The sequence below is a fragment of the Lethenteron reissneri genome, chromosome 51 (assembly GCF_015708825.2).
Source record: "Lethenteron reissneri isolate LAM-NWPU_2019-01 chromosome 51, ASM1570882v1, whole genome shotgun sequence".
Classification (NCBI taxonomy): domain Eukaryota; kingdom Metazoa; phylum Chordata; class Hyperoartia; order Petromyzontiformes; family Petromyzontidae; genus Lethenteron; species Lethenteron reissneri.
The window spans coordinates 5,061,201-5,083,849 of record NC_083829.1 but is presented as its reverse complement, the minus strand read 5'-3'; the positions used below and the strand labels follow the sequence as shown (position 1 = coordinate 5,083,849).

The 22,649-nt window shown below is 50.4% G+C and overlaps 2 protein-coding genes across 2 annotated transcripts in view; one reads left to right on the top strand and one right to left on the bottom strand.

Moving 5' to 3' along the window:
• The window catches only part of LOC133355581 (inositol hexakisphosphate kinase 1-like), a 58,476-nt gene extending 52,530 nt beyond the window's left edge, over positions 1 to 5,946 (bottom strand). Inside the window, exons 1-2 of the mRNA XM_061572926.1 lie at positions 5,897 to 5,946; positions 2,326 to 2,387 (exon numbers count right to left, since the gene is read on the bottom strand). The gene's annotated coding sequence lies outside the window, so the exon portion shown is untranslated. The remainder of the gene's footprint in view (positions 1 to 2,325; positions 2,388 to 5,896) is intronic.
• Positions 5,947 to 11,939: 5,993 nt separating this feature from the next.
• LOC133355602 (3-hydroxyacyl-CoA dehydrogenase type-2-like) lies at positions 11,940 to 21,682 on the top strand. Its single transcript, XM_061572956.1, has 6 exons — positions 11,940 to 11,984; positions 15,561 to 15,728; positions 16,637 to 16,801; positions 17,257 to 17,385; positions 18,332 to 18,440; positions 19,716 to 21,682. Exons 1-6 carry the CDS (start codon positions 11,961 to 11,963, stop codon positions 19,904 to 19,906), a joined length of 786 nt encoding a protein of 261 aa, XP_061428940.1. The 5' UTR covers positions 11,940 to 11,960; the 3' UTR covers positions 19,907 to 21,682.
• The last annotated feature ends 967 nt before the right edge of the window (positions 21,683 to 22,649 follow it).

Below are 22,649 nucleotides of genomic sequence, written 5' to 3'. Positions count from 1 at the left end.
AACGACAAGGGGCTGAGGGTCGGCTGTCGAAGATGACGAAGCCGCTATTTTAATCAACACCGACCGGCTCAGCGCCACGACTCCCGTCCAGCGGATTGAACTGCTGACCGCCACAAAGCCCCAACCAACACTGCCCCCCAAACACAGCGCCCGCCTACCCGCCCCCCCCCCCCCCACCGGCTAAGTCCGGCGTGCGCTGAGTGAGCCACGAACGCAGGTGCCTTCTTTGGCAGGTGTCCTCGCGACCGTCGCGGATTTCCAGACTTTTTTTTAAAATCCTTTATATTAAGTTCACTTGCTTGCATGCTTGCGCGCTTACGACCGTGCAAATCTTTTGGTCGTTTTTTAACCCACTTCCCGTGATCCAGTCGAGCTGACATTTTGCACACAGACTCGTTGTGCGTGACAATTTATCTTCGTGAAATTTTTTTCCCAAAATTTTACACTTTGTAGGATTTTTTTTATATTTAATTACCAATTGCTTAATGGTGGCAGGCAATCATCTGACCCATAGGTGGCAGCTATCTCAAGCCAGAGGACGAGCGGACTCTAGCCGCCATGCATATAAAGGATTTATAGTGAAAAACTTTGTTTTTACGGGTTCATTTTTCTTTGCTCCTGGCGCTCGACGTTGTCCGCTGCCCCCGCACGGCCGCCCCACGCCCGTGTGGAGCATCGGGCGAGCGCCGGATTGCTGCTGTGTGAAAATAATGTCAAGAGTGATTTTATTGACCCCCCCCCCCCCCCTTAAGACGGTCACCCCATCGCGCGCTTTGTTCATGCTTTTTGTTTGTTGCGGTTGCACCCGATTCAAGAGCCGAATGGCTCGCAGAACTATACCTGATAATTGGTTTTTTACCCTTCTATCTGGCAACAAAACTGACACCTTTTTACAAGGAGTCATGTTTGCATAGACCGTAATACCTGCAGTCATAATACAAACAAAAGACATAACTCTGATAATGTGCACTGTCCTTGAAGTTGATTGGTCCATACCCGAGACAGCTTTCCTTAGAGCCTAGTCTCACATGGGTTGAACCAGATGACGCCAACAACCAATAATCATATTTTTAGTGGCAAATGAGGTTCCCATAGTGTAGAACTATACCTAATAAATGAAAGTGAATCCGTCACAAGACTGAAGGATGGCGATGGCTTGGGGAGTCCTCCCTACAGGAGTGGATACACAATGGCTGATGATGATCATTAATCATAGTGACATGCGTGCTATAAGACAATCATCTTTTAACGCAGTTCTTAGTCGTTCTGTTCTGCTTCTGCGGCCGTCTGGAATGCTCTTCCTTGCCGATATCATAGGAGCCACTGGAGCTATGCACTTTTAAGTTATCTACATTTACATTTTAATTCTTTAGAACTACTTGTGTTCAGTTTCATGTTCTTCCCCCGCACCTCCGATTAGCGCCGTTGGCTACGTACGGTGCGAAAGAAATTCACCCTACATACGTACAGAATTTAAGACATGGTAACCTTACAAAGGTCGCCCTGTGAATTGGAAACAAGAAGTCGAGAACTCTACACTCTACCTCGGGCCATGCTTACAGCAACATCAGTGTCAAATTGCAAGGCGAGTCAGTGGATCTGTATGTGTTTACACATACATATATAAACACATACGAAGGCGAAGATCCCCCGTATAGCCTATAGAGGCAGTAGGGGCAAGTGCCGCTAGCAATCAGCTATGAAGGCCGGAACGGCGCACGATGGGACGGTATGGTCAGCCCCCACGCCCAGCCGCCTTTGTCTCCCCAGCGCTGATGTTTCCACACCGTACAAAGTTCTCATATAAGGCTGGAGGGGGGGCCCAGGTCCAGGTGACATATTCGCCACTGATGTTGCCTATACGCGGGAATCGAACCCAGGTCAATCAGGTACAATAGCCAAGTGCTCTAACCACCGTGCCACCAATCGCCCCTAAAACCTAAAATCTCCACAACACGCACCACGCTTAACCCCCAAGGAATGTCGTCAGATCAATTTCGTCAGATCTCTGCAGCTAACCTGGTTTGCGCCTGGCTAGCGATTGTACGGGTGGCCACCAAGCACAACGTTTGGCATAGGCTGCGAGAATCGATGTCGCAGCGCAATACATGCAAACCATCCTTCGTTGTTCCGTACTCCTACGCCCTCTGTTTTCACAAACGAACGGTCAAACAACAACAACAACAACCCACGCACAGCGCTCCGTGTGGATCGATGGGGGAGGCCCTCACACGGCAGCTATATCGGGTGGGTAAGGGTTCATTGGGTATCACGCGAATCTCCGCACCACCCGCTCTGTGAGATATCGATAGCGGTGTAACCCACCGTGGAGATGCGATGTTGGTTTGCAGCTGCTGTTGAGCGGTAAGCAGTAGCGGCAGGAGCAGCTGTTAAGAAAGAAAACAATTTCATGGGGCCTTCTCTGCCAGCGCCAAAATATGATAATAGGTTTTCTGCTTTTTTCTGGCAACAAAACAGGTGTTAAGATGTTTAAACACCAAACTAAAACCTTTTACAAGGCATCGTGTCTGCATTAACCACAATACTTGTGGTCAGAATGCAAAGAAAAAACATACTCTGATAATATATGCATATACTTTCAGAGTATGTTTTTATATATGCATTACTCTGATAATATATGCAGAAATTATCAGAGTATGTTTTTTGTTTACATTACTCTGATAATATATGCATGAATTATCAGAGTATGTTTTTTGTTTGCATTACTCTGATAATATATGCAGAAATGATCAGAGTATGTTTTTTTGTTTGCATTACTCTGATAATATATGCAGAAATTATCAGAGTATGTTTTTTGTTTGCATTACTCTGATAATATAGGCGGAAATTATCATATTATGTTTTTTGCATTACTCTGATAATATATGCAGACATTATCAGAGTATGTTTTTTTGTTTGCATTACTCTGATAATATATGCAGAAATTATCAGAGTATGTTTTTGTTTGCATTACTCTGATAATATATGCAGAAATTATCAGAGTATGTTTTTGTTTGCATTACTCTGATAATATAGGCGGAAATTATAATATTATGTTTTTTTGCATTACTCTGATAATATATGCAGACATTATCAGAGTATGTTATTTGTTTACATTCCGACCACAAGTATTGTGGTTAATGCAGACATGGTTCTTTGTAAAAAGGTTTAAGTTTGGTGTTTTAACATCTTAACACCAAAAAAAAATGTGAAAACCTATTCTCAAACAAACGATTGTTTATCCTGGCCAAGAGATCGACCCCCCACCGCATGGGCTCGTGTTGCGCGCGCCACGATGTTTTCTCTCGGCACGCGTAACAAAACAACAACAACAACAAAACCCAAAACAACAACTCAAGTGCTGGGATAGGCGCAGTGGTTAGCGCGCTGCACTGTTACATTGCCGGTCATTGCAGCCGATTAACGTCCCGGCACGCTGTTCCGGGAATTGTTTTGGCACGACACATCCAACTCCTCGCCTTATATTTCTCTTTTTATTTATAAACAAAACACCTGTTCGTGGGATTACAGGAAGAGGGTTTGCAACACGACAGCATTATTATTATGATGGATAGGCGTACTCTGGGCTCTCGGTGGCAGTGCCTTACGCCAATAATTATCCCTATGACAAACCGGACTGGCCGCGGCAGAAATTATCGATTGAGAGATTAAAGCCCTCCTCACCAACCAGGCATTGACCGTTGTGGTGAAGTATGGTTTAAAAAAAAACCTCTCCCTCAAACAGGCATGGCATGTAAGGGCCTTCATCAATTGGTGGATTTTATTACTATATTACAGAACAGAACTACTAAGAACTGCGTTAAAAGATGATTGCCTTATAGCAGGCATGTCACTATGATTAATTATCATCATCAGCCATTGTGAATCCACTCCTTTAGGGAGGACTTCCCAAGCAATCGCCATCCTTCAGTCTTGCGACAGTTTCAGTTAAATTTATTAGGTATAGCCCTGTGAGCCATTCGGCTCTTGACTCGGGTGCAACCGCAACAAACAAAAAACATGACCAAGAAAACATCTTAAAGTGACTATGTGACTATGTGCAAACAGAAAACCCAAGTAAAGACAGCTAAATATTCCACAAAAAGCACCGTACACCAACGTTGTGTGCAAAAATCCCAGTGGGATGCAAGTCAAACAACAACAACAACCACAAGACAACTTAGATTAAGGCCATCAGTCTAACTCCGTACCACAACAAACACGCATGGCCAAACCAAAAAACGTTTTCGAAATCACCAAAATAAAGCCATAAAAGCAATGTAACAGTGATCATAGGAAATGTCACCGAATTTTCACAATAAACGACATCAACAACATGTACCACCAAAACCCTGCAGCCATAGCTGGCTGCATGAGTCAACAATCCATTGAGCTCCCGCACACAAAGTATATTTCATCCCTCCACCTCCATGATGGAGACTCTCGTTCTTCATTGCAAGGCCTGTGGGCTCTTGGGGGCCCCTAGTGTCCATGTGTGAATGTTAGTTTAACACGTAAGGCTTTCGCGACCAATATTATTCATAATCAACGTTTTTTTTGGGGTTAGATCGCGTTATTTATAAATGTGTCGTAACCCTCCACCACCCTACACGGCCAATCAGCAAAAAAAGTGTCACGTTGACAAAATAGTTCACTGCTTTAGCCCCACACCGGTGCAGTGTTGAAGCGTGAAACCACAACATTTACAATTTTTGAGTAGTCCGACGTTTCGCTGGTAATTGCATCTAGCATCATCGGGCAATTCGCCAGAATGTGGTCACACATACAAATGTGTCAACACCCCCATCGTGTTGTCAAACCCCAATGGATTCTAATGTGTGGCGGCCCTCACATTAATGTCTTATCAGCCAAAGTGCTCCCCACCCACCCCCTGAAAATGAGTGAAGAACACTGGCATGGACGGTGTCTTCCCTTTCGATTTAAAACTTTCGTGACTGCAGGGATTCATCTTCTTGGTTCTTTCGGTAAAGTCACGTAGAATGGAAATAATAAAATAAAAAAAATAAAACGTCGTGAGAATTATTTTATTATGTTTTATTTTCATTATTTTATTATTTCCATTCTACGTGACTTTACCGAAAGAACCAAGAAGGTGCCTTCCCTGTGTTGATTGCCACTCCATGATTAGACTCGAACACTGACCATCATTGCTTCTAGGTATGACGTCCTCGGCCAAAGCCCGCTCACTTACTTGACTTAGCAGTCAACAAAGATACTTTACTTAACTTTGGCAAATAAAAGTAGAGCAGAGATGGCGTGATGTGACCAAAGATATTTGTAATGATGAAAACATCTCAGCCACCACCACCACCACCACCGCCGCCGCCTCACTGCCATCTGCGAGTGACAGTAGTTGCTTTCTCCAGTACAACAGAATATCAGAATCAGAGTTTGTATTCACACTGGGGAAAACCCGATGAGCAATGAAGCTCTTGATCACAGATGTCCAGTAGTGTTTGGCAGATGTCCTCCTGGACAATGCCATAGATTCTCACTGGACGGATTGCAGTCAGTGAGTGAGTGCACAACAACAACAACAGAAGGGCATGTTGTGACCAGAGGAGAGAGATGTTGGACTGCTGCCCGGTATCCATTCGGAGCGGGTGGTGCAGTGGTTATCGATTATGTCGCCCAATCCCCGCCGCATTGACCAGCGAGGTGAAGTATGGACCATCAGATTGAGGTGAAGTATGGTTAAAGAACTCCCACGAGGCCGATCACAACGCGGTGGTGGTGGTGTTGGTGTTGGTGCGGCCCTCATCCAAGCAGCGGATTTGACAAAAGGCGGGGCAGTAACGGCGTGAGCCGCGGTTGTTTTATGAACAACTCACGACAACAACAACAACAACAAAGAGTGAGGGGGGGTGCGCGTTACCTTGACTCCCAGGGGCAGCAGCAGCGGCGGCGCCGTGTAAACAACCCCCCACAATGCACCGCTCCGATCGGTTTGTTTACTGGGCGCGAGGCCACGCCCCCGCCCCGCGACGAGACCACACCCACCTTGGTGACTAGCCACGCCCACCGAGACGAAGCCACGCCCACAGTTTCCGGCTCGCTCACTAGGCCACGCCCACCGAGACCAAGCCACGCCCACAGTTTCCGGCCCATTCACTAGGCCACGCCCACCGAGACGAAGCCACGCCCACAGTTTCCGGTCCGCCCACTAGACCACGCCCACCGAGACGAAGCCACGCCCACAGTTTCCGGCCCGTTCACTAGACCACGCCCACTGAGACGAAGCCACGCCCCCAGTTTTCGGTCTGCTCACTAGGCCACGCCCATTGCTATGAAGTCACGCCCCCTCCCGCTTCCGGCCCGCTCACTAGACCACGCCCAGTTTAATCAGACCACGCCTTCTAATCACAAGCCTCCCCACCCACTCGCCAATAGAACACGCACATTAGCACGCCCCTCCCTCCTTCCTCCAGGATCCGCCCCTCTAGACCACGCCCATCTTGCCCAACAGATCCCCCCAGAGAAATCCGATGAGCCTATGAAGCTGATATTTTTGGTTCTTTCGGTAAAGTCACGTAGATAGAAAAGATAATTTCACAAAAAAATAATAAAAGCAAAAAAAATATTTTCTATTTATAAAAAAAATTCTACCTACGTGACTTTACCGAAAGAACCAAGAATATGTTGTGTGATTTGTTGACCTTTCCGTAACTTTCTACTGCTATCGCGTTTTTGTATTGTTTGTTGTTATCGTTCTGACCCGCCCCCACTGGACATAGGCAAACTACCCTCTTGAGGTGCTTCTCTAGAGCTCCCTCGAGTGGAGGCCATCTCGCCGACAGTGGCGTGGACAAGACGACTGAACATCTGTGGGGGAGAAAAAAAAGAGTTTGAAAGCTCATCGGATTCCTCCTGCGCGGTTTGGGTCTCATTCTTCTTCTTGGTTCTTCCGGTAAAGTCACGTAGAAGGGAAGTAATAAAATAATAAAAATTAAACATAATAAAATAATTCTCAAGACGTTTCGGCCACAACGCAAGCAGTCGTCCTCAGGTCTGTCGGGGAGACAGCGTCTGAATTAAACACCACCAGGCTTGGAGCGTCTATTTAAGCTGGGTTGGAAGGGGAAGAGCGCCTTGACAAAATCATTTTTCGGTAAAGTCACGTAGAATGGAAATAATAAAATAATAAAAATAAAACATTATGTGGTGTTATTGTCCCCATGGAGGAGGCTCGTGAAGAACGCTGCTGTTGGAGGCAGTCGCTCTCCAGCAATAACGGAGAGCAGAGGAGCGACGCTCACAACAACGAGCGGAGCACCGGGCGGATAAAATAGAGCAAGTTGGCAAAGTGGGGGGTTACAGCTGGGTGCATCTACCGGTCATCTCAGTCAAGTTCAAGTTTATTTATTAGGTATAGCCCTGTGAGCCATTCGGCTCTTGAATCGGGTGCAACCGCAACAAACAAAAAACAAAAACATGAACAAGGAAACATCTTAAAGTGACTATGTGCAAACAGAAAATCCAAGAAAAATTTACCCGTAAAAACAAAGCTTTTCACTATAAATCCTTTATATGCGTGGCGGCTAGAGTCCTCTCGTCCTCTGGCTTGAGATGGATGCCACCTATGGGTCAGATGATTGCCTGCCACCATTAAGTAATTGGTAATTAAATATAAAAAAAAATTCCTAAAAAGTGTAAAATTTTGGAAAAAAATTTTCACGAAAATAAATTGTCACGGGAAGTGGGTTAAAAAACGACCGAAAGATTTGCACGGTCGTAAGCGCGCAAGCAAGCAAGTAGGATTTAAAAAGACAGCAAAATATTGCAGAAAAGGCACCGTACACCAACGCTGTGTACAAAAATCCCAGTGGGATGCAAGTCAAACAACAACAGCCAACCCACGGCGCCTGCTGCGTCTGTCCCCGAGGCCTCCTTCACGTGGCCTCAAAGTACACCTGGCCTGGCACAAGCCCCTTGGTGACGTCACCGCTACTTCGGAGCGAATGGATGTTGTAGTTAATTGTGTACCACTGCCAACTAGCATCAGCAACACCATATCATTTGATTTATAATCTGGCTGTATGCGTACAATGTTGGGCAACTCCATAAAGCAGGGGAGAGGTGGACAGGTGAGGTGACTAAACCGTGTTAAGGTGTTCTCTCAAAACTCACCTGTTTCGCCTGGCATACACATACATTACTATATTTTGCCACTGGTAAAGGAGGTCTCATAGTGTAAATGCTTACCCCGAGCTCTGAATACTCTGATAGTGCGCTGTTTTTGAGTTGTACGCCTTTTGGCGTCATCTGGTCCAACACCAATGGAGACTAGGCTCTAAGAAAAGCTGTCTCGGGTGTGGACCAATCAACTTCAAGGACAGTTGCATATCATTATCATTATCAGAGTTGTTTCTTTTTGTTTGCATTTTGACTGCTTGTGTTGTGGTTATTGCAAACATGATCCCTGGTATAAAGGTGTCAGTTTTGTACCAGTTGAAAGGGTAAAAACCTATTACTATACACATACATGTCAACCCCTTATCAGTGCCAACCTTATTACAGATCAATTCCGACCTTATTGGTCACCCCGTGCTCTCAACATTCATCCTACAAAGTCCCATCACAAGGGAGAAACACAAACAAATAGACAAACATGTACAACATGTATAAGAATACGGGTAAACCATATGGGTTGACAGGTATGCATACACTTCCCATGTATGACCAGTGGACTTTGGACTTTATAGTACCTTATTTATATTTCCTAACCATTGAGACCCCTGCATGAACTGCGCCTAATACATGTCAATTATTATTACTAGGTGTATTAAAAAATAAAAACTCGCGAGAAAATGCATAAACTTTGAGCATTCGAAAGTGACCCAAATTCCGGATAGGAGACCCCAAGAGATGGCGAGACATTGCTGTTTGAAGCACTTTATAAATAAAGTAGAGTGGATGTCAAGTGCCATCTGTGTTGACTTGGCAACACACTACCCCACTCACCCAACGCCACCCCCTAATAACAATACGAAAATAACTCAACACATTTGCCAATAACACGGCCTCAAAAGGGAGGGGAAAAAAATTAGGTGACGTTTCGGGCAATGGCCCTAAGAGATGCTTGTGAGGTGGTGCTGGAATAAAGATGTGTTGAAGGTGGCGCGCTGTAGTTCGTGTAAGTTGTATGTGCGTTAAACTTCTTTCGCATCGTACGTAGCCAACGGTGCTAATCGGAGGTGCGGGAGGGGAAGTTGTTGGATGAGGATAAAGGGTGAGTTAATTCTATATTTAAAGCTTTCGTGACTGCAAGGATTCATACTCTTAGTTCTTTCGGTAAAGTCACGTAGGTAAAAAAATGAAAGTAAAATTAATAAAAAATAAAACAATACAATCACGACGTTTCGGAGGCAACACAAGTCTCCGTCATCAGGTGGGACCGTCACAGCAAGAGTTGCCTCCGAAACGTCGTGATTTTGTTTTATTTTTATTAATTTTTATTTCATTTGTTACCTACGTGACTTTACCGAAAGAACTAAGAGTAAATGTGAGTTAGTTGTGATCAAGATTTGGGGGGGAGACGAGCTCGGGATTCTACGGTGTGCGGTGGTCGGGGGTTCATCACCATGGGTGGTCTTCGTCTTCACATCACGTTGCGACCGAGGATGAAGTCAGCTTGACATCTGAATATCGCAGCTCCGCGTGATCGTGACACCAGCGGCTGAAGTGGACCCCCTCCCACGGCCCCTCCCCCCCAATGTTGACGCTGCGATTTGGAATATTCTCGATCAATCTCTATCGCTCGCTCCTTGTACGCGTTAAAAGTTGCTCGATTTTTTTTGTTCCTATGTCGCTGGGATTCGATTTTTTTTCTTCCCATCTCTCTCGCCGGGCAAACTCTCGCCGGGCAAACACGCACTCACCTACCTCTCATCTCACTCTACTCCCCTCCACACACTCTCCTGCCTCTCCCCTCTCATCTCACTCTACTCCCCTCCATGCACTCTCCTACCTCTCCCCTCTCATCTCACTCTACTTCCCTGCACGCTCTCTCCTACCTCTCCCTTCTCATCTCACTCTACTCCCCTCCACGCACTTTCCTACCTCTCCCCTCTCATCTCACTCTACTCCTCTCCACGCACTCTCCTACCTCTCCCTTCTCATCTCACTCTACTCCCCTCCACACGCTCTCCTACCTCTCCACTCTCATCTCACTCTATTCCCATCCACGCACTCTCCTACCTCTCATCTCACTCTACTCCCCTCCACACTCTCCTACCTCTCATCTCACTCTACTCCCCTCCACGCACTCTCCTGCCTCTCCCCTCTCATCTCACTCTACTCCCCTCCACACGCTCTCCTACCTCTCCCCTCTCATCTCACTCTACTCCACGCACTCTCATACCTCTCCATTCTCATCTCACTCTACTCCCCTCCGCGCTCTCTCCTACCTCTCCCCTCTCATCTCACTCCACTCCCCTCCATACAATCTCCTACCTCTCCCCTCTCATCTCACTCCACTCCCCTCCACACACTCTCCTACCTCTCCCCTCTCATCTCACTCCACTCCCCTCCACCCACTCTCCTACCTTTCCCCTCTCATCTCACTCTACTCCCCTCCATGCACTCTCCTATCTCTCCCCTCTCATCTCACTCTACTCCCCTCCACGCACTCTCCTACCTCTCCCTTCTCATCTCACTCTACTCCCCTCCACGCTCTCTCCTACCTCTCCCCTCTCATCTCACTCTACTCCCCTCCACGCTCTCTCCTACCTCTCCCCTCTCATCTCACTCTACTCCCCTCCACGCACTCTCCTGCCTCTCCCCTCTCATCTCACTCTACTCCCCTCCACGCTCTCTCCTACCTCTCCCCTCTCATCTCACTCTACTCCCCTCCACACACTCTCCTGCCTCTCCCCTCTCATCTCACTATACTCCCCTCCACGCACTCTCCTACCTCTCCCCTATCATCTCACTCTACTCCCCTCCACGCACTCTCCTACCTCTCCCCTCTCATCTCACTATACTCCCCTCCACGCACTCTCCTACCTCTCCCCTATCATCTCACTTTACTCCCCTCCACGCACTCTCCTGCCTCTCCCCTATCATCTCACTCTACTCCCCTCCACGCACTCTCCTGCCTCTCCCCTATCATCTCACTCTACTCCCCTCCACGCACTCTCCTGCCTCTCCCCTATCATCTCACTCTACTCCCCTCCACGCACTCTCCTGCCTCTCCCCTATCATCTCACTCTATTCCCCTCCACGCTCTCTCCTACCTCTCCCTTCTCATCTCACTCTACTCCCCTCCACGCTCTCTCCTACCTCTCCCCTCTCATCTCACTCTATTCCCCTCCACGCACTCTCCTGCCTCTCCCTTCTCATCTCACTCTACTCCCCTCCACGCGCTCTCCTACCTCTCCCCTCTCATCTCACTCCACTCCCCTCCACACACTCTCCTACCTCTCCCCTCTCATCTCACTCCACTCCCCTCCACGCACTCTCCTACCTCTCCCCTCTCATCTCACTCTACTCCCCTCCACGCGCTCTCCTACCTCTCCCCTCTCATCTCACTCCACTCCCCTCCACACACTCTCCTACCTCTCCCCTATCATCTCACTCTACTCCCCTCCACGCACTCTCCTGCCTCTCCCCTCTCATCTCACTCTACTCCCCTCCACGCACTCTCCTACCTCTCCCTTATCTCACTTCACTCCCCTCCACGCACTCTCCTACCTCTCCCCTCTCATCTCACTCCACCACCCTTGCACTCACTCTCCCACAGTCGACAGGGGAGGGAGGAGGGGCCCACCGTAGGCGCACACGTGGCTAGAACGTGGCTTTCGGCGGAGGATCAAATTCAAATCTCCCGCGCGAACGACGCCCCTCCCCTACCCACCCCGCCCACGAGCGCGGCTTCTCCCATTGGTCGCCGCGCCCGTGACGTCACGCGTGACCCGCCCATTGAGCACTCCTCACTCAACATGGCGGCGATGAGGCTGGTGAAGGTAAGAGGCAGGGCCGTGGTTGACCTCTGCGTTGCGTCCTTAAGCCGCGGCGGTCAGCTCCGACGTAAGAGTCAGGCGCTACGTCGGCAATGCGATGCGCATCGAGGCACGAGCTTCTCGGTAAATATCGAGGTCGGAAACGGGAGAAATAAGCGGCGGGGGTGGGGGTGGTGGGGTCACTCGCCGTAGCGGTAGTTGGCGCGGTAAACCCGGCATCGCGATCAGGCAAGAGCGTAGGCTTCGATACCGACCAGGCCGCGGCTGATTGTGCTCTGCGTTCTGCTCGCTCTGTTGTCTCCTGTGATCAATTAATTATTGCCTCGCTGCTTCAAGATATTATTTCCAGCGTACCTCTTCGCTGGCTGCCTCAGGAGAGCAGCGTAAATTCCACATTGCCGTGACGTGGCCAGTACATCCATCCATATGCCACTTGCGAACGAGACGACAGCATTTTACCCGTAACATCCTCACCCCTTCCGAGTTCTCAACTGGTCACGCGAAATCTACTTTAATAACAAGACTAGCGTTGTTATTTCTTACGAAGTGGTACGAGCTTTTATCGACCTCGCGTGATGATGGTGGTAATTGCCTTGGGGTTTTAAACTATACTCCGCTAGCTGTCCAGAGATAGTGGTGACTTCCATGCTGTTACGGTGAGGACAGGTCAATCTGGATTTGACGTTTTCGTGACTGCAGGGATCCATACACTGTGGTTCTTTCGGTAAAGTCACGTAGGTAGAAAGTAAAATATATCACGACGTTTCGGGCGCAACACAAGCGTCCGTCATCAGGTGGGACAACCACAGAGTGAGGACAGGTCAGTTGTGACAGTCGCTGTCACTTTAAACTTATTTGTAGGTGTTTTTCAGAAGCGAACTGGCTATCACAAACGATAGCTCAACACTGTGGCTTTTCACGTGGAAATATTAGCAGCCAAATACTCTAAACGCGTGTTTCTTCAATTTAAACGTGGAAGGGAAATAAACCCGGAGGACCCGGAGAAAAATCCACGCCACCACAGGGAGAGAGAGACACGCAGACTCCAAATATACAGCAGGTGTCAGGGTTGGGATCGAACCCACGACCTCCTGTATACCAGGCGAGGTAGTTAACATCTCCTAGCCACCGTGATGATGATGATGAGAGAGAGAGACACGCAAACTCCAAATATACAGCAGGTGTCAGGGTTGGGATCGAACCCACGACCTCCTGTATACCAGGCGAGGTAGTTAACATCTCCTAGCCACCGTGATGATGATGATGAGAGAGACACGCAAACTCCAAATATACAGCAGGTGTCAGGGTTGGGATCGAACCCACGACCTCCTGTATACCAGGCGAGGTAGTTAACATCTCCTAGCCACCGTGATTATGATGAGAGAGAGAGACACGCAAACTCCAAATATACAGCAGCAGGCATTGTCAGGGTTCGGAATCGAACCCACGACCTCCTGTATACCAGGCGAGGTAGTTAACATCTCATAGCCACCACGGCACAAAACAGGGTGGTGTGGTAAAGTATGGTCAACAAACCATGTGACTAAAGTTTGATTTGTTTAACCATGAGAAATCGAAAGAAACCAAGTTTAGTCTCAGTTTGCCGGAGTGACATGGGGTTACCAAGGAAGCCTTCATCCAGCAGTGGATTGTTAAAGGGCTGTAAATCAAGAGGTTCATTATCTCTTTTTTGGAGAGGGAGACGGAGTTACGCAAGGTACAGTTATGCAACTGCAGCACTGTACTATATGTGCGTGCGTGGTGTCACCACTGTCCATTTATGTAACATGCCAGCAAATTTCGTGGTGTTGAATAATACGTAAATGCAACTGTTTTATTTTACTCGTGTGCCATTACAAATGGGTCACATTCTACGAGTTGTACGGGCTTCGCTGTATCCAGCAGAGGGCAGCACGGCAATGTCCATTGTCAATATTTATACTGGTAGGAACCCACTGGTTCCACCAGCCCACAGGGGATTATTGTGTCCGTCCGTCCGTCGTGCAGGGAGGGGCTGGTTGGGGAGGGAGGGGAGGGTGGGTAGGGGCTGGGTGGGGAGGGGCTGGTCACCCCGTGGTGCCTTTATAAAACTCAACGTTTAACCTACTCACGCCGGCTTGTGCCCACCCTCACAGTCGGGCATATTTGCGGAATACACCACGCCGCCGTTGACCCTGGCCATTGACCGAGCAACCCAACGTTGCTACCAGCTCTCTCTGCAGGACAATGTGTTACTGGAGGAATCCGATGAGCTATAAAGCTCTTTTTCACCAACGTCCAGTAGTATTGTCCACGCCACTGCTGGCGAGAGGGTCTCCACTTTAGGGAGCTCGAGAGAACCACCTCAAGAGGGTACTTTGCCTACTCTTCCACACTGGACCAGGCATGTCGTGAAAGGCGACAGGATCCACACTTTTAGCCCACCACCACAAGCGACTCGGCCGAGGGAAAGATGCCATCGGCTCGATCTCCCGGCGTGGCAGTTGAAACATTGGCACAAGTCTCTTACACCCCCCTTCTTCTGTTCACTAAATCAGTATAAATGGGTGCGCAACATTAAAGTCGATGGGTACGTTGCATGTGTCGGGGTAAAAGTGTGGGTATGCCCACCACTGCCAAAGACGTCTCGGCAACGTGGAAGAGAAGGCAGATAATGCCTCCTAAAGCCTCTCCGTCTCGTGGACGCCCTTCCGAGAGCAGTGACGTAAGCATGTAAGTACAGGGCTACATAGCTATACCTACCTTCACTTGCCGGTCAAGGTTCGTCCACCCGCACTATACACGTGTAGAGGAGTAAAATGGGGACGTGACGTCAGGTGTGCCGTTCAGTGCGATGACGTCACGTCTCCTAGGGTACTTAAGGGAGACCCCGTGACGTAAGCGGGGTCACTGTGGGAATGGGTAGAGTAAGAAGGGTGAAGAGGGAACCAGTGGGTAGAGAGAGGGATCGACTAGTGAGTCTGGGGAGAAGCTGGTGGTAGCCGTAGAGGTGCTTCTCTCTCCGGTCGGTGGAGTCGGCAGAGTTCACGATCCGACACGAGAGAGAGAGACCGGAGCTAGCCGGCAGGGACCCGGACTCAGAGTAGGAGCCCTAGCCCCTGGGAGTTGTGCACCCTGCTGTGTAATATTGATAAGCTTTAATAAACCCTGGCGAAAGCCCTTAACTTTCGATTTAAAGCTTTCGTGACTGCAGGGATCCATCTTCTTGGTTCTTTCGGTAAAGTCACGTAGAAGGGAAGCAATAAAATAATAAAAATAAAACATAATAAAATAAAATATTATATTATTTTATAAAATAAAACATAATAAAATAAAATATTATATTATTTTATTTTATTATGTTTTATTTTTATTATTTTATTGCTTCCCTTCTACGTGACTTTACCGAAAGAACCAAGAAGATGGAGCCCTTAACTTACCTCCGTCTCCGAGTGCGTCCGTGGGAGCTTCTCTACACATGGACAGGACATGCTGTAATGCAACCAAAACAACACACGGCTGTACGCACCGCTCACGCCTCTGTACGCGCGGACACGCAGTGGCGTCATCTTTTCACCCCCCCCGCGTGATCGCGCGTAGGATGGGCTGGTGGCGCTGGTGACGGGGGGAGCGTCAGGGCTGGGCCGCGCCACGGCGGAGCGCGTGGTCCGCCAGGGCGGCCGCGCCATCCTCGTGGACCTGCCCTCGTCAGACGGCGCCGCAGTGGCGCGCGAGCTGGGCGACGCCTGCGCCTGGGCGCCGGCCGACGTGGGTACCGCACCGCCGGCAAACTGTGTAGCGCCGGCGTGGCCAAACCGCCATGGACATCGCGGCGACTGATTCTGACACCGTCACCAGCACCGCCACCAGCACCACCACCGCCAGCACCACCACCGCCACCACCAGCACCACCACCGCCAGCACCACCACCAGCACCACCACCGCCAGCACCACCACCAGCACCACCATCACCAGCACCACCACCAGCACCACCACCGCCAGCACCACCGCCAGCACCACCGCCAGCACTGCTACCAGCACTGCCAAGGCCACCGGTCTCACCAACAACACCGCTGCCACCACCAGCAATACCGAGGCCACTCCTGGTGTTGCCAGAGCTATGGATGCCACCGCCGCTGACACCACCGGCACTACCGAGAACCAGCGACACCACTCGCGTCATCGCTCGCCACCAACACCACCACCACCAACACTACCGATACAGAGATTAATTTCACAATATTCAATCAGCCGTTGCGAGAATAAAGTTAGTGAGGCATTAAAATCACCACCACTGCTATTGCCACCACTGCCACCAATGTCTCCAAACAGGGCCATTTGTGTGTGTGCATGTTGGGTGGGGAGCTGTCGTGTAGCGGTTAGCGCGCTGCGCTGTTAAGCCAGCGACTTGAGTTCGATTCCCGCTCACGGCCACCAACACCAGTGACGATTATCTGAACTGGTTCTAGGTCTCCCCTAGGTCGATTCAACCTCAAATGAGTACCCGGTGTGGATGGTGTGTAAAAACCGCAACCGGGGAGACAAAGGCGACCAGAGCGTGGTGCTGACCACCCACGCCCTCATGCGCCGTATCGGCCTTCATAGGTGCTCGCTAACAGCACTTGCCCCAACAGTCTGTTCATGCTATACCGGGGATCTTTGTTGGGTGGGAGCAGGTGACGAGTGAGGAGGAGGTGGGAGCGGCGGTGGCCTTGGCGCGGGAGAAGTTTGGCCGTCTGGACGCGGCCGTGAACTGCGCGGGTATCGCCATCGCCCTCAAGACGTACAACTTCAAGCGCAACACCGCGCACGGGCTCGCTGACTTCCAGAGAGTGCTGCATGTGGGTCACCATCACCTGCACCACCAGCACCATCAGCACCATCACCGGCACCACCAACACCGCTGGCACCGCCATCACCGCCATCATCAGTGGAACCAGCACCGTCAACACCTTCACCAACACTTTCACTACCTTCATCACCGGCAACACCAATGCTACCACCAGCACCATGATCACCAACGATGTTTGGCGATGTTGCTGTTGATGGTTGCGATGCATGCGGGTGACCGTGGTGGTGATGTTTACGGTGACGATAGTTGCGGTGCACAAAGGTAAACGTGGTGGTCTTGACGATGACGACGTTGATGACGACGGTTGCGGTGGGCAATGGTGAACGTGGTGGTGATGTTGACGATGATGACGTTGATGACGACGGTTGCGGTGGGCAATGGTGAACGTGGTGGTGACGATGATGACGATGATGACGTTGATGACGGCGGTTGTGGCGTGTGCAGGTGAATGTGGTGGGCTCGTTCAACGTGATCCGTCTGGCCGCTGGCGAGATCGGGCGTAACGAACCAGACTGCTCGGGACAGCGCGGGGTCATCGTCAACACGGCCAGCGTGGCCGCGTACGACGGGCAGGTGTGACCCACGGGGGTTATGTACATAACAATCCCTGTTCACCGCTAAGGGGCGGTTATGTCACCACAAGGCCGGCACGAGTGGTGATGTTTACACATCGGACCAGGTGCACATATATATTCATGTGTTTTGTGTATATTCATGTTTGTTCATACGTGTGCAAACAGTGCATATTTTATGCATGTGTATGCATATGCTTGTGTGTGGGGAGCGCTAGGGAGCGATGGTGCAGCGGTTAGCGCGCTGCGCTAAGAACCTGGCGACCCAAGTTCGATTCCTGCTCACGGCCAACACCAGTGACGATTATCTGAACCGGTCCTGGGCCTCCCCTAGGTCGACTTAGCCTTAAATGAGTACCTTGTGCGATGTGTAAACATCGCTACTAGGGAGACAAAGGCGGCCGGGCGTGGTATTTTTTTTGGGGGAGCGCTGGTGTAGTGGTTACTGCACTGCACTACACAGCCCAGCGACCAGTTTGATTCCCACTTACGGCCAACACCATGAGCGCCGAATATCTGAACTGGTCTTGGGGCTCCCGGAGGTCAACTGCCTTAAAAAAAGTACCTGGTACTGTGTGTATAAAACATCAGTACTGGGGAGACAAAGGCAGCCGGGCTTGCTGGTGGCCACCCACCCCCTCGTGTGCTGATCCGGCCTTTGTAGGTGCTCGCGAAAAGCACCTACAAAGGCCGTTGTCTATTCCTCTGTATGTGTATCTACCTGCCAGTCATCTCAGTCAACCCATGGCACCTGGGTCTGTCCTGTGACCTGCCAGCGGGCGTTGAACACTTCACGTGACCTTAAAGTGCACACAGCCTGGCATGAGCGCCGTGGTGACGCCACCGCCACTTGGTCGCGAATGGCGTTTTTTGTTGCAGTGTATACATCTGTCTCTGCGTGCATCTGCGTGTTTCTGCGCGTCTTGTCGATATTGTACGATTCACAGGTTGGCCAGGTCGCCTACTCGGCCTCCAAGGGCGCCATCGTGGGCATGACGCTGCCGATAGCGCGCGACCTGGCGCCCCAGGGCATCCGCGTGATGACCATCGCTCCCGGTGAGGCCTCCAGAGCGTGCGCGATCGCATCTAAACACACCCCGGCTCAGAGGAGTTCTAACCTCCACTCCTGCTCGTCCCCGATCCGTACGTCGTCATCATCGGCAGCCGTGGTTTGGGCAACAATGATGTCGCGTAAAAAAAACTGTAATTCGCAGAAACATCACAGGATTAGGTGGGTTACCCCCCGCCCCCCACCCCCCCGCCAAGAAATTCAGCGCGTGACTTACAAAAAGTCACGCGCTGAATATCAGGAAGGAAGTGCCCAATCTGACGTGTCGCCCACAGCCACTTCCAAGATGCCACTTTAAGTCTGAATTCAGATTCACGATTTCCATGGCCACCATGGTCAATCCAATTCCTGGATGAAGGCCTCCTCCCCCAAGCCGTCGCCATCTCTCAACAGTCCTTGCAGTAAACACATTCCTGCGGAGGGAGCTGGTAGGAACGTTGGGTTGCTCGGTCAATGGCCTGCAGGGTCAACGGCGGCGTGGTGTATTCCGCAAATATGCCCGACTGTGAGGGCGGGCACAAGCCGGCGTGAGTAGGTTAAACGTTGAGTTTTATAAGGGCACCACGGAGTGACCAGCCCCTCCCCACCCAGCCCCACCCCTCCCAGCCCCACCCAGCCCCTCCCTCCCCACCCAGCCCCTCCCTGCACGATGGACGGACGGACACAATAATCCCCTGTGGGCTGGTGTAACCAGGAGGTTCCTACCAGTAGGAATCCACCCAGCACGTGCACTTGGACTGAGCTCACTGCTCCATCTCCCCTGCTACGCTTCCTTTTCTGGCTGCCGCTCGGTTGTTATGCTCAAACCACCGGCCATCATCCCTTGCCGTCAGAATCAGAATCTTTATTTATCCTGGAGAAATCTGTGGAGTTATGAAGCCCCCTTTTTCACACGTGTCCAGTTTTCAGTGTGGTGGTTAGCGCGCCGCGCCACGAACCTGGCGACCCGGGTTCGATTCCCGCTCACGGCCAACACCGGTGACGAATATCTGAACCAGTCCTGGGCCTCCCCTAGGTCGACTCGGCCTCGAATAAGTAACTGGTGCGGTGTGTAAACAACGCCACTAGGGAGACAAAGGCGGCCAGGCGTAACGCTGGCCACCCACCCCCTCGTGTGCCGTGCTGGCCCTCATAGGTGCTCGCTAACAGCACTTGCCAAATTCTATCAAGGCTATATGGGGGACCTTTGTTTGTATGTATATCTGTTAATGTGTCTAAACAAGTCTGCGCGCTTGTATATGCGCGTCTGTCCATCCTCCCAGGCTTGTTTGCGACGCCGCTACTCATGACGCTGCCCGAGAAGGTGCGCGAATTCCTGGCGCGCCAGGTGCCTTTCCCCAGCCGCCTGGGTGACCCCTCCGAGTACGCGCAGTTGGTACAGTCCATCTTGGAGAACCCCATGCTTAATGGGGAGGTCATCCGGCTGGACGGCGCCATCCGCATGCAGCCTTGACTCGCGAGGGGAGCGGTGAGGAGCAGGTGAAATCAAAGTGGACTTTCCCAACAACCTTGCCCCACTCCTCCACGCCACCACTTTCGTCCACGCAAAGTGGGTACGGTCCATCGCAGAGTTGCGGGCAATGGGACCGCGTGGCCAATCGCAGCTTTGCAGTCACGTGGGGCTAACCGAGCTAATTCGACGTGACCGCCGCGAAAAGAGGCTTCCGTTACGTCGCGTCCGATTGGTTCGACGGGCACCGTGCGATCGCTCCGCTGGGCGTGCGTTTGGCCACCTACCGCGCTGTGTGCCGCGGAGATATTTTCATGGTTGCAGTGTCGTAGAAAGTTTGGAACGATTTGGCGGGATTGGCCGGGGGGGGGGGGGGGAGAAAAAAATAGTTAACTCTGGACAGATTTTCTGGGTTACAGATGAAACCTTACTTACAAAACAATAACGATGAAATATCTCGAACGACGCTTTTGATTCATGAAACATGTGTGCGCGTCGCACATTTAAATGATTCCGAGCTTCTCACTCGTCGAGGGTCAGCGACTCTGTGGCTCTTGGCGACCCCGAAACACGTCGGCAAGTAAACCAATCGACAATAGAGACGTGACGGTAATTGTTTTCATAGTATTATTTACATAATTGCATTGTTTTATCCGGATCATTCATCCTCTCCCCCACCTCAGCCATACCCCGGATTATTGAGAGGTTGACTCTCGCCCTACCTACCTGTAATTTCAGCCACATTTGTACCAGGCAACAACCTCGTACGTCCAACATTTCGCTTGCTTTTGCGTGTAATTTCACGATTAATGTGCAACTGTGAACTGCTTAGGGATTTGCTCGTAATTGTCACGGGTTACTTTCGTTTCGCAAAATCGCCTTTACACACCCTTGCAAAGGCTTCATTAAATCGTCGATTCTCGCTTGAAAAGTTACGAACATTCTAGTGCCTCGGGGTGTCACTGAAAAAATATGAATTAAAATTTTGGAGTTCATATCCCATCGAATTGTCAGATGCAGTTGTTTTTAGGCAGAGAAAGGGAATCGGGTCTTGAGTTTCAACTTGAACAGGGCAGAGAGAGTACGTGTGAAGTCTTGAGTATTTGTGCGAGTCCGTGTGTCTCGGCGAATTGCATAAATGTATGAGTGTGTGTGAATCTATGGGTATCAATTCTGTGGGGCCTATTTTCGTTGGAGTCTATGTGTCTCTGTGAATTATCGTATGAGTCTACGGGTCTCTGCGTGAGTTGCTCAGCAACCGCACCTCAACAACAAGAACGGTCATCCTTGCACCAATTGTTGCCTCCCGGCGGTTTGGTTCTGAGTGGTGCCTCCCATCTGACTGGCCACCATCGATGTTATAAATTCAGTTGGTTGCCGAGTTCCCATTTAGTTTCCATCCACAAAGTACGCTTCTCAGCACCAATCGCCGAGTTAAAAAAAAAAACGACATCAGTTGCCTTGCAGAGTGCATTTCACAAGAAATCACACACGGTGCGTTCCGTAAACACAACGAACGAACGCTTACCTTGGGGATAAGAGGACGTTCCGAGGCTAAGCCCAATTTGGGGGAGAGGTCACGACCCCGAGGTTGGAAACTACTGGAGATATCGTCCGTGTGTCAGTCCGTCCGTCCAACGATTCTGACTTTGCCTTTCCCCCGTGAACGTCGCTACATCCATTGGCCGTGGTTCACTTCGCGCCAAGCGTTTCGCGTTCACGAATGATTTGTAAAGAATTCTTACGGATTAATAAAGCGATAAAATACTTGACGTGAAATATTCGCAAAGTTGTCTCTTCCTGGGTGGTTATTTGTGGATTAGTAATTTACTCAAGATTTCGTCTGTGTGTTCGGCTTTGATAGGGATGCCGACGATGACAGTGGTTCTAAAAATGACGAGAAATCAAGATGGACGCACAACTAAACGCACCTATATACACAATGGCACGAAGTGACGGTGACGTCACCACTGCTGCGCTCGTGCCAGGCACGGTGCACTTGGAGGCCGAGCGAAGTACTGAACGGCTCCCTGCCAGCGGGTTACGGGACCGAGCCGGACTTTACGGGTTAACTGACCGAGATGATTGGCAAATGCTCCCCGCTGCTGGCAAAATGAAGGCTTCCCCCCCCCACTCCCCAATCCACCACCATGCCCCTTTCGATGTCACGATGCCTCGCTCCTCACGCCAGATGCTCGTTACCGCTCCATCTCCTCTCACAGTAAGGGTACAGCGATTCCCTCGTTTAACACGGCAAATGCGTTCCTGGAAAGTGCCGCATTAAGCGAGGAATTGCCGAGTCGCTGAATCACGTTTGCGCTGTTAATTCAGCCCCATGTCGGGACAGAAAACTGAGATGAGGGTACGCCACCACCACCATACCCTCATCATTCCGCGGACTGTATCGTACCGCTCAGCCACGCAACTCCAGAAATTCGTTGTCGACTGCTCAGAAAGCGCACTTACAATGGGAGCGTCCCACGTTATAACGGACTCTTTCTGCGCTGTGCGAAGTGTTCCCTTATGGAAGAACCAACCTCGTCACAGCGACAACGTGTAAGAGTGTGAACACGTGATAGGCGAGGACTTACCGTACACAACCAAACGCAAATATTTTCGGGGACGCGGGCAAACACCGACCCCGTGGACCCTCGTTTCTGACGGTTGTGTTTATTTAAATATCACACTTTGCATTTTGATTATCCCTGAAAAATCAAGTACGATATTAAAACGGGTCAGTCACAAC

Bases quoted from the DNA above. Each gene is read 5' to 3' on its own strand.
- LOC133355602 (XM_061572956.1), top strand. From the start codon at position 11,961: ATGGCGGCGATGAGGCTGGTGAAG. The intron at 17,386-18,331 runs GTGTGACCCACG...TACGATTCACAG, and splicing joins TGGCCGCGTACGACGGGCAG to GTTGGCCAGGTCGCCTACTC. The intron at 18,441-19,715 runs GTGAGGCCTCCA...CCATCCTCCCAG, and splicing joins CGTGATGACCATCGCTCCCG to GCTTGTTTGCGACGCCGCTA.